Source organism: Mauremys reevesii, linkage group 21 (genome assembly GCF_016161935.1).
Source record: "Mauremys reevesii isolate NIE-2019 linkage group 21, ASM1616193v1, whole genome shotgun sequence".
Lineage (NCBI taxonomy): Eukaryota > Metazoa > Chordata > Testudines > Geoemydidae > Mauremys > Mauremys reevesii.
The window spans coordinates 19,453,118-19,468,084 of NC_052643.1; the positions used below are offsets into that span (position 1 = coordinate 19,453,118).

At 39.5% G+C, this 14,967-nt stretch overlaps 1 protein-coding gene across 3 annotated transcripts in view; it reads left to right on the top strand.

Annotated features, from left to right (window-relative positions):
• The window catches only part of CAMTA1 (calmodulin binding transcription activator 1), an 833,035-nt gene that overhangs the window by 313,530 nt on the left and 504,538 nt on the right, over positions 1-14,967 (top strand). For all 3 annotated transcript variants that reach the window (XM_039508612.1, XM_039508610.1, XM_039508611.1), the window contains one exon: positions 10,136-10,271. In XM_039508612.1, the coding sequence (XP_039364546.1) occupies positions 10,136-10,271 (136 nt within the window). The remainder of the gene's footprint in view (positions 1-10,135; positions 10,272-14,967) is intronic.

Below are 14,967 nucleotides of genomic sequence, written 5' to 3' on the forward strand. Positions count from 1 at the left end.
TGAAGGGATACAATTAAATTACTTTATTCACTGCTGTCCTTTTGTATCTCTGGTTGATAAATGTATTCAGTGTGCATGACAGTAGTATGGAAAAAAAGAAAACAGGGCTTTCTGCTGGCCTGCGATTTGATTAATGACCCGCTCCAGAGGGGATAGTCCCATCTTTTCTTTTTATTAAGTGTACATTAGGGAGAATGACATCTGATATTAAATAATATACAATTAATAACTCAATATTCAATAGCAATAAACAATCAATAATGCACAATTAATTCCCAACAAATGTAGGCAACCTATTTCTTTAAATATGTTATACAAATATATCCAGACTCCTGTATTTTATGTAGTTACAATAATTTCCCTGTTTTCTGCCCTCATGACCAGTGGTTTACAGCTATGTCTAAGGGGTCCACAAAAGGTTGTCATTATCATAGAACAGTGAGTTTCAACCTGTGGTCCGTGGATGCCTGTGGATCTGCAGATGACATCTAAGATTTCCAGAGGGGTCTGCACCACCAGGTGACATTTTTCAGGAGTCCGCAAATGAAAAAGGTTGAAAACCACTGCTCTAGACAGACATGTTGATCAAAATTAAAGATTGCACATGACGGTAGGTGCTTGGAAATAAACTTACATTCTATATTTACACAACAGAATTGCAGATATTTGCTTTAAAATATTTTCCTTTTTCTACATTCCCTGTTTCCCACTCTGAAAATATACCAACCTTTCTGTCCCCAACAGATCCTCAAACCTAGTTGGCTCTGCTTTGTATTTCAAATTTCAGCCTGCAGTCCATTTCCTAGTGGGAGAAATGTAGCGAGAGTGTGGGGAAGGTTTGTTTGGCTCTCAGTGCAGTATTCCAGGTCAGCCCTGCAGAGGAGTAAGGGACCTTAAAGGATAAAAACATGTGGAAACAGAAACCACTTTTCCATTAACCTCACTTGGCCACAGGCCCTCTGAACAGTATCAACCGGGCCCCACGCAGCACACTAGGCCTCAGCTCAGCATCACCAGAGCATCCTGGGGGCCTGCATCTCACAGGCTGCACAAACCTCATCTGCTCTGTCCCATCTCCCTTGCCCTCACATTGGCTGCGCTCAGAGCAGCAGGTGCAATTCCTGCGGCTGGCCTCTGGGGAGTGCTGGTCTGCCTCCTCCATCTCTGCTCTCTTCATGGCACCTAGGCACTCAGGAGGGAAGGGCACTCTGGCTAGTAAGGAAATGATGGGGAGGGAGGAGGGCTGTTCCAGTCTCCCAGGGCCCCCACAGGCTTTGCACTCCCACTGCCTCTCCCCACCTCAGGTCCCAGAGCCCCCCACAGGCCTAGGGCTCCTACTGCCTGTCCACCTGTCCCCCACTTTCCCCCTTTAGGCTCTGAGACTCCACCGGCCTTGGGCTCCCCTGACTTCCCCTCCCCAAGCTCTCAGAACCCATCAGGCCTCCTTATGCAGAGGAAACTTAGGAACAAGGCATGCCAATATTTGCTTAAACATTCTGAGATGTGTATGTATAGATAAATATATCCCTTTAAGACCCATCTGATGTAACTAGAACATGAGAATAAAATTTCCACTTAAAACAATAATTAGACTCCAAGATTTCAAAATTTGACAGACCTTATGTCACAGCTAATTACATGCTCAACTATGGGTCAGAATTATCAAGGCGATAACAAGGAGATATTTTTGGTTTATCAGACATTAGTGAATACATTTCATTTCTAGATATTAACATGCACAAACAAAGAAATATTACCTAGTTTTAATAACTGTGATGCTTTCTATTGATGGAAAGCTGGCACAAATATAGTATACATGTGTAGTTAAAAGCAAAAAGTAATTTTTGAATTACTGGTTTTCTGTAAATATAGTAATTGAGTAATTATTATCAGAACCATGTCTGGTTTTAAAATACTGAAAATCACTTGTATGTGAAACATGACAAATACGTTCCCAGCATTCTTTTAATTAGCCTTACCCTATATCAGCAGTAAAACTGCAAGCGGAGCTAGAGCGTACAATATTTGTAGATTATTTTGGTTCGTATTCTTTCCATTATGCAATAATATTAAAATACTATTTTATTATTTCCAGTATAGACTTATTTTAATGAAATGAAGATGGCTGTGGAGCTGCAAACTAGGAGCTAATCAAATAAGTAAATTGGTGTTTCCATTCTAGTACTACCTATTATTGCTATGGTTCCAGGTGAAGAATAAAAAAAAAGAATTGCTTTTCATATCTGACCAAATGCTGCACAGGTTTAATTTATTTCCCTTACAAACCTCCTATAAACATAAACTAGAATAGTCCAGTAAGAAACTATGATCACAGAAGAATCTAAGTTCAGTTATGCAACTTTCTTCCTCCTAAAATCTCGAATATCCTGTAAAAGTTTGAGTGGTATTCCTGAATATATGTATACAGGCAAAACCTTTAGATGAGATTGGGTTTTGTAATATACCAATGGTGCATTCTGAGGATTTGTATCAGATCTTGATCTCTTCAGCCTTGCTGTAACCATCAATTTATTACTCCTGGCTCTGTTTGTGTGAGACAGAGATAAGCACAGGAGACATACCTTCTCTGTTTTTTCTTACAACAAGAGAGAAATATAGGAACAATTTATATCAGGTTAAAATTGTTTCTCATTTTTATGAAGACACCCAAGAAACAGCTGTTTTCTATAGGCATTAAACCAACTTGAAACAGTGCTATCAAAGTCAGAGACTTTCCCAAGATTTGTAAAAGGCATTTTTTTTAAATAGAGAAAAGGGGAACAGAAGGTTGTAACTTACTAGATTTTTAACCAAACCATATTAGCTGTGTTGTCGTCCAGTGATATCTTACTCTGTTCCGTGCTGTGTAATAGAAGGAAAGGTGTGTGTGTGTGTGTGTGTGTGTGTGTGTGTGTGTGTGTGTGTTAAAGAGCTTTTATTTATTTCAGCCTTGCAAAATCATCATGAAATTGTACTAGGCCAGGTACACAATCTGGTCACCCACTCATGCTTTAATGATGATGGTAATGAGAAAATGAATGATATTCTAATCACCCATCAAAAAATTACTCAGCCCAATCAAGTGGGTGTGTAGAACTTTTCATGATTGATTTCTATATTTAGTGTTTTGTGTAGTTCCTTGTGACAAAAGTAGCTGTAACAAAATCAAAGTCAAAATGACTGTGTCTCACCCTTCATCAGTTCAGCATATCCAATCAAACAATACCATAAAGAAACTAAGATTGTATTGATAGTGCTAGTGATAATCTGAGAAAGCAAGTAAACAGAAACATTTGGGCTGATGAAAAGGAATAATAGAATTGTTGTATGCACATTACAGATCATAAGTAAGGCTACATTTATGTCACGGAGGTTATGGAAGTCACAAAATCCATGACTTCCAGAGACCTCCATGATCTTTTCCGTTTCAACCTCTGGGGCTGCAGGACTCTGGAGCTGGCAGCCAGGGGGGCTCCCTGAAAGGTTCCAGTGACAGTGTCGCATGGGGGGAGGGAGACTCCCCAGGTGAGCAGCTGGGGTGTCCTGTTTTCTCTTTGGCAAATATGGTCACCCTGCAGCTCCGAACCCCACAGCTCCCAGCCACCACGGTGGTGAGGGGAACCGTGGAACAGCAGCAGCAAAAATCACAGACAGGTCACGGCTTCCATGAGTTTTGTTTAATGCCCATGACCTATCCGTGACTTTTACTAAAAATAACCATGACAGAATCTTATCCTTAATCATAATTCCTCACTCTCACCCAAAGACTTGCATGCACAGTGAACAGAAGGGCTGGTGGGACTGAAGCCCTCGACAGCCACGTATTAGAGCATTATCAGGGAAGAAGAGAAATTACTCATCGTCACCCTGTGAAATCTGAGTGAGGAAGGAGCAGAACCCTTGCAGAGCCACCCAATCCACACCAACATAACATTCCAGTCAAAGGTATCAGAAACCACTGAGATGCCTTTTGACATCTATCACTAGAAGTAAATCATCAGTCAAAGGTATTGATACCATCTCCATGCAGTATCCTAATCTAAATCCATCTTGCATAGGTTTTTCTATTTCACCATAGTATCTAAGTGCTGAAACCGAGCTGATCAGGACTGAGGAGTTTTATGGACTCCAGAAGTGACTGGAGCTGTCCCATCACCACTTTCTTCGCCACGCGGCATACTTCAGCGGGTATGACAAACACCAGTCTTTGAGGTTTTGAAGAGAGTTTGAGTTGACAGGTGAAGTGACTAGAACTTTGTAGAATAAACACTAACAACATATGTAATATCTTTAGTCAATTAATCCAGCACTATCTGCAGCTCTGTCAAATCAAGACTGTAGTTTCGTTGACGCTAAAAGGTTAATTTTTCAGAAGGTTGTGTAGCAATAGAGCATGGAAGCAACTTTAAGAATCCGTAGTTCTGGTCCACTCAAAAAGTGGTAGATTTGGTCTTGAGAATGAGAGTGCCAAATTTAATCCAGTTAATTGTAATTAGATTATATCAAAATGTTCATAAAGCCCTTCAGCTAGAGATAGTCGGGGTGAAAGCTTCCTGGTGACATCCAGCTCTGCCTCAGATGCTTAGGAGTGGAAACAGGTAGCAGTTATCCTGCTGCACAGTAAGATTAGCGGGAAGGAGTGTAAGACGTTTGACATTATTCTGCTCAGTTGAGATCTTATTACAAGATGCCTGAGACACTTTGCTAGAAGGCTGATGGTGAAAAAATATTGTAGGTATGAAAATGGCCCTGTGGCATATATAAAGAGTGCTAGGAGATGCTCAGATGAAAAGGGCTATGTAACTGCCACCTTGTGATATTATAGTAGTGGCTAAGTGATCATTGGGCTCCTTTCTTTATATTTCTTTTGCTGTTTCACTGGCTTTGGAAAGCACTCAGGTATCTTTTGTTAAGAATACAATTAATATTTTGTTATATTTTAAATGTAAAATCGTGTATTCATGCACTGTAAACACAGAATACAAAATCAATACAAATGTCTAAGGTTCACCCTTTTCTTCCTGTCCAGACCACCAAAATTCTCATTCAGGCCTTCCCCCTCTCTGATCTTGATAACTAAAACCACCTCCTCTCTGGCTTCCCTATTCCCACTCTCCAGTCCATACAAGAGGCAGGTCTGTGGATTGCCTTCCTTTTCCACTGCTCTGACCATATCACCACCTCTTTGAACCCTTCCATTGGGTACAACTGTTTCACTGCATCACATTCGAGTTTCTTGTTTTCACCTTCGGGGCCATTCACAAATCTGCCTCTTTTTACTTATTCCTTCTTGTCACTTACTGTTACTCTCTCGGCACCTCCTTCCATTCTGTCCTGTCTGCATGGAACATCCTCCCTGAACTACATAAGAACATAAGAACGGCCGTACCGGGTCAGACCAAAGGTCCATCTAGCCCAGTATCTGTCTACCGACAGTGGCCAATGCCAGGTGCCCCAGAGGGAGTGAACCTAACAGGTAATGATCAAGTGATCTCTCTCCTAAGGTAATAATTGGAGATATACCAATCTCCTAGAACTGGAAGGGACCTTGAAAGGTCATCGAGTCCAGCCCCCTGCCTTCACTAGCAGGACCAATTTTTGCCCCAGATCCCTAAGTGGCCCCCTCAAGGATTGAACTCACAACCCTGGGTTTAGCAGGCCAATGCTGAAACCACTGAGCTATCCCTCCTGCCATCCATCTCCATCCTCTGACAAACAGAGGCTAGGGACACCATTCTTACCCATCCTAGCTAATAGCCATTTATGGACTTAGCCACCATGAATTTATCCAGTCCCCTTTTAAACATTGTTATAGTCCTAGCCTTCACAACCTCCTCAGGTAAGGAGTTCCACAATTTGACTGTGCGCTGCATGAAGAAGAACGTCCTTTTATTTGTTTTAAACCTGCTGCCTATTAATTTCATTTGGTGACCCCTAGTTCTTGTATTATGGGAATAAGTAAATAACTTTTCCTTATCCACTTTCTCAACATCACTCATGATTTTATATACCTCTACCATATCCCCCCTTAGTCTTCTCTTTTCCAAGCTGAAGAGTCCTAGCCTCTTTAATCTTTCCTCATATGGGACCCTCTCTAACCCCCCTAATCATTTTAGTTGCCCTTTTCTGAACCTTTTCTAGTGCTAGAATATCTTTTTTGAGGTGAGGAGACCACATCTGTACACAGTATTCGAGATGTGGGCGTACCATGGATTTATATAAGGGCAATAATATATTCTCAGTCTTATTCTCTATCCCCTTTTTAATGATTCCTAACATCCTGTTTGCTTTTTTGACCTCCTCTGCGCACTGTGTGGACATCTTCAGAGAACTATCCACAATGACTCCAAGATCTTTTTCCTGACTCGTTGTAGCTAAATTAGCCCCCATCATATTGTATGTACAGTTGGGGTTATTTTTTCCAATGTGCATTACTTTACATTTATCCATATTAAATTTCATTTGCCATTTTGTTGCCCAATCACTTAGTTTTGTGAGATTTTTTGAAGTTCTTCACAATCTGCTTTGGTCTTAACTATCTTGAGTAGTTTAGTATCATCTGCAAACTTTGCCACCTCACTGTTTACCCCTTTCTCCAGATCATTTATGAATAAATTGAATAGGATTGGTCCTAGGACTGACCCTTGGGGAACACCACTAGTTACCTCTCTCCATTCTGAGAATTTACCATTAATTCCTACCCTTTGTTCCCTGTCCTTTAACCAGTTCTCAATCCATGAAAGGACCTTTCCTTTTATCCCATGACAGCTTAATTTACGTAAGAGCCTCTGGTGAGGGACCTTGTCAAAGGCTTTCTGGAAATCTAAGTACACTATGTCCACCGGATCCCCCTTGTCCACATGTTTGTTGACCCCTTCAAAGAATAGATTAGTAAGACACTATTTCTCTTTACAGAAACCATGTTGACTATTGCTCAACAGTTTATGTTTTTCTATGTGTCTGACAATTTTATTCTTAACTATTGTTTCGACTAATTTGCCCGGTACCGACGTTAGACTTACCGGTCTGTAATTGCCGGGATCACCTCTAGAGCCCTTTTTAAATATTGGCGTTACATTAGCTAACTTCCAGTCAATGGGTACAGAAGCTGATTTAAAGGACAGGTTAAAAACCTTAGTTAATAGTTCCGCAACTTCACATTTGAGTTCTTTCAGAACTCTTGGGTGAATGCCATCTGGTCCCGGTGACTTGTTAATGTTGAGTTTATCAATTAATTCCAAAACCTCCTCTAGTGATACTTCAATCTGTGACAGTTCCTCAGATTTGTCACCTACAAAAGCCAGCTCAGGTTTGGGAATCTCCCTAACATCCTCAGCCGTGAAGACTGAAGCAAAGAATCCATTTAGTTTCTCAGCATAAGTCTGATCCATAAGTCTCCTTGCTCTCTTCTCCTTCAAACCTCTCCTCGAGACCCATCTCTGCTGAGATGCTTAATGAATGATGTCTTGGGGCAGATGAGAATAGCTGGCACTTAGGAATTGCCCATGTAGACCTGAAACTATAACCATCTCTTCTCCTGCTCTTTGTGTTACTGGTTTTCTTAGGGTTTGAACTCTTTTGGACAGAAACTTCATGTATGTTTGTACTGGGGCTGATTGTAGCCTCTGGGTGCTATCCAAGTATAAATATTAACAAAGAGTAATGCAGGTGTGCAACAAGGTTGCTATGGAAACATTTCATGACCATGCGCTAGTCAGACTGGAAGCTCTTTGGGGCTGGGACTGTAACTTGTGTTTTGGCATCCACCTGGATGAGGCCTTTAGGTGCTACCAAGGTGTGTGTGAAAATGTTAATAAAAGCCTAAGCAAACAAAGAAAAAATCAGAGAAATTGGAGATGCTCATCTCGATGCTCCTGCCCGTCTGAGTAGCAGGTTAGAGCAGTATGGGTTTGCATAGTATTAATTACTCACAGCCCAGACTCTGGAACAGCCACCTCAGTTCCTAGCAACTTTGCCTTTGGAGAATTGTGCACGGAGGCTGTACATGATCCTTTGTTTTATTCAGGTGCTCACAGTACCTTGACCCAGTACAAGGCACAGAGTCATGTTCCCCACTCCCTTTTTGCAAACGAGGTGGTGACAGAATTTGGTTAGTGTATTTAGGTGTCACAGAAGAAATGCCAATATGGCGAAATTATTGTTTGGCTTAAAAGTGACAGGAAACTGGCTGCTAGGGTGTCTTTTCTCTATATTTATAAATAGAATTCAGTCATGTTGCTTGGATATGGTCAGTTCATCTTCATGGTGAAAGAAATTTGAAGTAGTTTCTTGTCCATGTTAGTTGTGTTCCATATGGTGGGTATGATTCTGTATACCTTGCAGGGCATTATTTAGGGAAAGAGACGGGAGGCAGATTAGGTAATATTTCAGACTGAACATGGCTTTACTTATCTACATGAAGGTGAGGACCAGGTGCAGAAGCAGAGAACAGGTATGTTTTGTCACAATCTCTCCACACTGTTTATGCGCCTTGTTTTGACATACAATAAAGACGAGGATATTAGCTTAGTCTAGATCTTTTCAGCCGGGGTAAGGCTCAGAAGAAACCTGTCAATAGCATATGGTGTATAATGATGACCTGAACTTAATTGAGTACTTAGTCCAGTGTTGGTGTGAATTATTATTAACCCCATTTACAACAGTTACTGTTTTGTTACTGCATTATTCCTATGTAATAAAATACTGTTTTGTGTAACCACTTTCAAATAGTGGCACTCTGCATTTTTACAGAAACTGGAGTGTGACCATCTGAATAAGATGATATTCTTCTGTTTATCTTGTTGCAATGGCTACGTGTGAAGCATAAAAGTAGGGGTGGGGGATTTTTCCGGCTAGTCTAAGTATTGCTTTCTTCACCTCTGGTGTGGCTTTGAAACCACAAGCCAATATTGTATAAAACAGACCACTTAATTTGGCTTGTTTAAAGAGCTTTCTTGGCTGGGAGCTATATTGAAACTCTGCTGGCACTGAAAATGTTTAGTAGCATTTGTTAGTTCCAAATAATTCTTTGCTCCTTCTGAAAATACAGGTGCCCAGACAGAAAAATGTTTTTTAAAATTGAATTCTGTAGAAATTGGTGTGCAGTATATTGTGTAGATTTTTCCTCAACGTTTTCTGTATGTTAATTTGTTTTGTTTATACAAGTTCAGGAGTTTTACTTTATCAAATGTCGCCGGCGAAAGCTTTTCTATGAAAGTTGTTTATTGCTGCTGCCGCTGCTAATGTTGTTGTATTTCTTTCTGTTCTTGGTGTTCCAAAGCCAAATTACTGTGACTAATGTACCACTGTAAATTTTTGCAACCATCTACATTACTGATGTCTGCATGTGATGCATGGTGTCCTTTTAGTGATTTTTTTTGTTACGGAAAAATGGCATTTCTGCTATATCAGTTTAGCATATGATGAAACATTTCAACAAAATATTGTAGTGTACCAAAAAGATATTAACTACTGTATATTGGACAAATAGTTACGGTTACCTATTGATATCCCAAAACTTCCATAGATGAGTCCTAAGTGGAAAATGTGTTCAGGTAGCTTTGAAATTAAGATGATGAACACAAATGAAAGAGCTATTTTAGATCTAACATTGATCTAAAGTGCGTGCAATGAATACCATGTATTCTGGTATAAATGAATGCCTTTTCTATTTATTTTTTGCTAACATATTCATTCAACTGCTGTTAAACCTTCTTATTACCTAATCCTGGTTGATGGATTAAAAGATGTGGTAGAAGTTCCTTTAAAACTAGATGAGAGACTGTGTACCATAAAATAACCAGTATCCTTTCTCTTTCACCTTCTTTTTCTTCTATTTTTAGAGCATAGCTCAGCCTATGGGTAATATATCATGGTCAGACAGTGGATAGTACTAACGGGTTATTTTTTTATAACTATCATTGACACATTTAATTCATTAGGTACAAAATCTCAAGTAAATTTTTGCAGACCATAAAACATAGTTAATCTGGTGAGTAGCAATCAAAGGTGAAAAATTATGTTAAGCCAAATGTAGAATATTGCTTTTCTGTAGAGACTTTGCGGTCTAAATATCTTTCATCATAAATTTTTCTAGTGTGTTTCTTTACATAATTCATCCGTTTCTTGTTTTCAGACCACAGAATGGTTCTATGATACTGTACAACAGGAAGAAGGTGAAATACAGGAAAGATGGATATTGCTGGAAAAAGAGGAAAGATGGGAAAACCACCAGAGAGGATCACATGAAACTGAAGGTCCAGGGAGTGGAGGTAGGAGAACAAAGGGTTTGCCTTTCAGGGGAAGGAACAGTGAAAGAGCAGTGCTTCCATTAATTGCTCCTGTTAATGTAAAGTTGTAAATACTATATGTATATTTGCTGAATTCCTATTTTCCCCCTAAAATCAGTATTATAGTTTTTAGTAAAATCTAAATGTGGCTTCACTTCATCAGAATATAGTTAAGGAGTCAGATTGTTGTTGAAGATATTGAAGTGTTGGAAAATGTTTTTCCAGGGTGCACACTTTTCTATAGCAGTTGATTACAAAGGCGTGCAAACATCTCAGGCATGGGTTGCTAATCATTTGCAAGTCATCTCTCTCTTAGAAATGGGTAAGCATCAGTGCCTTCACGTCTGCATGATGAATAGGCACTTACTACTTGGTGACTGTCGTTCAGGATTTCAGGTAGGGCACTGTAACTTGACCTGATTTTACTCGAATGACCTGATCTTCCTCCTAATGGAAACAGTAGTGGAATTTACACTGACTTCAGCAGGGGCAGGATTGGACCCTAATTCAAGGCATGTTTTGAAAGTGCCTCTTATTGTTCTGCTGTTCTTTGCTGGGCTGTTCAAAGTCCTGATGCTGATGTAGCTTATCAGTTCTCTCCTAGAATACATATGTTTGCACTACACAGTGACTCCTTGGAGCAGTTGCCTCTTCTTGAATCATGCATCAGGAAAATCTATTCAATTGCATTAATATTCTGAATGGGGAAGTGGAGAAAAGATGCATTTATTTAAATCTCATTTTATTTTCTAATTTTGCCAAATGGGGAAGTGACCTTGGCTGCCCAAATAGTTGAGCCTCTATTACGCATGATTTGCTTTGCATCATTAAGCCCCCCAAAATACAAGACAGGTTTACCCCATACTTAAGATCAAAATGAGGAAAGGGCTTAACAAGCATTAAGGAAAACTCCATTCTAGGAAAGTGATTAGAGAATTGTGTGTGGGCGGGGGCATGCTCCCACACACGTGCATGTGTGTACATCCCTTTCCTAGAAAGATCATTCCTGATGGAGGCCTCATGAGTGTCATTAATATATTTAAATAACCTTTATTGATGGGATTGTTTGGTTGTTTTCAGTTTATACCATGTTCCTGTTCTAACAGACCCAATGCTGCTCTCAGCTATGTGGCTATAACTCCTATTGTACTTGATGGCGGTGTATAATCAGTGTCTCTAGGCACATATAACAATGGTAAATCTATACTGATGCCCAAATCAAGTGCATTACAATAACCGCATCCAAAAGTGACAAAGGTCTAGAGTACCGTGGCACGGAATGGTCACAATCTTTTTGCCAAGTGCAAACTAAAAGAACTTTTGACCACTACAGCTGTCTGGCCATCTAGAAGTGATAACGTTTAGTAACAAAATGGGCAGTATATTACCTGCAACATTCCCTTTAATTGTTATACCAGTGAGCCCCAAATTCAGCAAGACACTTAAACATTTGCTTAACATCAAGTATGTCAGTAATTCTGTTGATGTCATTGGGAGTATTCATGTGGGTAAAGTTAAGCACATGCTTAAATAATTTGCTGAATCGGGCCCTTAACTAGCACCATCTCTCTTTTATCCAGATTGAGCATCAGACAGTTTGCTGCCATCCAAATCCCAATCTAGACCAGAATTTGGGAAAGTTTAAAAAAAATTGCACCATCTGTGTCTGATGAAACAGAAATACAGCTGAGTATCATCAGCATAGTGATGGTACTGCAGCCTAACCTAGTGTACTATCCTTTCCTGTTTTACTGTAGCCTTGAGATGGTGACTTTAGGAATGATGTGCTAAAGGAAAATGTGAGCCCAGATATTTTTTCTGCATCTGGTATTGTGTTGCAGAATTTACTGTTTACTGAATTTACAAGACCACTTGAGTTCAATGGATTACCCTACCATACTGAAGTTTCTTCTGGGCACTTTATCAGTATTACGTTTTGCAATACACATTATTGAGTTTATTATGTTTAAAATAGCATAAAATGGGTTTTGTTATATTACACCAGAGATGCAATTTTGCTCTGTAATTTTAATGTCTAATACCAATATTTTTTATTACGATGAGCAAAGAAAAGTTACTATACTAGAAATTCTGTAAACTCTTTGCTCAGGTTTTTCACGGCATGGTTTAATTGACTGCAGTGAACATTAAAATGCAGACTACCAAAAACAGTCACCAGGAAGTCCTTCTAAAGAGCTGTGACCATTGATTAGGACACTCATGACTATAGATAGCAATTTGTCTTCAGCCATTTTTTAAAATAAACCCATTATGTGAAAAGAGTCTACTTCAGCTATTGCGTAGTCATAGAGTTTAAGGTCAGAAGGGACCCTTAGGTCATGTACTCTGACCTCCTTTACATCATAGGCCATTAAATGTCACCCCAGTAACCTGTTCTGAGCGCAATAATTTGTTTGACTAAAGAATAGCCTCCAGAAAGGCACCCAGTCTTAACTTGGAAAGAGCAAGTGCTGGGAATCGACAATCCCTTTGTTACTTTTGTTCTAATGGTTAATGATCCTCACTGTTCTACTTTAACTTATTTTTAATTTGAATTTGTCTTGCTTCCACTTCCGACCATTGGTTCTTGTTCTGCCTTTCTCTGCTAGACTAAAGATCTCTTTAGCAGCCAGTATTTTCTATCCAATTATAGATTGTAATCAAGTCACCTCTCAATCTTCTTTTTGTTAAGCTAAACAGAATGAGCTCTTTGTCTCTCACTTCGGATAAGGGCAGAGCCAGGGGTCACTGCTGTGGGTCTGTAGGGCTGATAAGTTTGGATGGAAGAGCAGGGGAAAGATTTTCCAAGTTTCATATCAGGTAAACAAAGCAATGGGCAAGCATGGCCTTGGTTCCCAAATTCAAAATGGTGAAAGACTAGTAGAAATGTGCTTGGCATTAGGGCTCATAATTGGCAGAACACTATTACCATCCAAAGATATCCATAAAGTGATTTGGAATTTCCCAGACTGAGTGACTAGGAACCAGACTGACCATCTATATACGTTGATATCCTAGATTCCACAACAACTGTAGCTAGTTTCAGACAAGGATGCCTAAAGTCTGGATAAGTGAAGACACATGCAGCTACGTGAAAGAAAGGAAACTAGCCAAAGCAAACTCTTCAAAAATGTGTCCAGAGAAAGGAAGCAGCAAAAATCTATATACAAGAGGATAAAAGGCAGTGTGTGAGGAGACAAAAAGAAATACACAGAGAGGAATGCCAAAGATGCTCAAGAGGCTGCTGAAAGAGGTGAGACTAAAACACTTAATCAGCTCAACAAAGTCCTGACTGGCAAGTTTGTGTCAGCTGAAGTGTCTGTGAGGGATGACTAAGGAAAGACTTTAGCAACAGAAAAAGAGAGCGACAGATGGAGCAATTTCAGGAGGTGCAGAAAAGACCAATACAACACAAAGCACCGGCTTTGGCAAAGAAATGAGACGCCTCCAGTTAGAGAACACAACGAGAGTTGGGCAAAACATTTTCATAACATTTCGCATCACAAACATAGATGTGAAAGACTCAATAGAAATGTTAAAACTTGCGAAAGCTGCAGATGAAGCTCAAGTCACTAGGGAAGTGCTGAAAGCTGCAGTAATGAGACCATCAATGAAATCATTGAACTCGTCAACAAATATGGGAGCAGGAAAAGCCTCCAGAACAAAGGAAAATAGCATTATAGTCAAAATACCAAAGAAAGGTGACCTAAAGCAATTGCTACAACTAGTGCAATGTTGCACTCTTTTCTGTGATAGGTTAAGTTTTCTTCTTAAGCAGAATAAAGGATGCGATTGAGGCAGAGTTAAAGGAAGAACATGGTAAATTTCAATTGAGAGGGCCATGTGTTGACCAGATTTTCACCCTATGAATAATGGAGGAGAACATTGAATGGCAAAAACAACTTATTAACTTCATAGATTTTAAGAAATCATTTGAAAGCCTACATCATGATTGACTGAGGAACATATTGAAGCAGCATGCAAACAAAAATAATATAACCAAGGCTTTGTATAAAGGTGCAGCATCCACAGTTAAAGTAAATGCGGACTTGAGAGTATGGTTCAATGTAGACACTGGTGTCATATAAAAATGCATTTTTGCACTGCTACTGGTTGGTATTGGCATTGACTTCATTATGAGAAGAAGTGTAGACGGATATAACACAGGCATCAACAACAGTATACTAGATTTAGAATTTGCTGCTGACGTTGCTCTTTTAACTCATGCGAAGACTGAAAGACTGCAGCATTGCAAAAAAAGTTAGGAAAAAACAAATCTAACGAGAGGCCCAGCAACTCCCTACCCAAGCATTACTTTAGAAGGCAAAGGAATACAAGAAATGAGTTAATTTACATATGTTGACAGTAACATGCAAGCCAGTGGGGATGTCCGGAAGGAAATAACGTCACAAATTGGCAAGGTGACAGAGGCACTTACCAGCTTAAAGAAGATTTGGTTATCAAAAATTGGCAACTTAAAGATCAATCACTGAATCTTCAATTCAAATGTTATTTCCATCTTAACATATGGATGTGAAAGCAGGCAATAAAGATACAGACAGACATCTAAAAGCCTTAGAAAGCAAATGCACTAGAAAAATACTAGCCATTACATGGAATTAATTTATTTGGAAATAAGGCATACCTTTTTAATGGTGAGAGTATTTAACTATTTTAA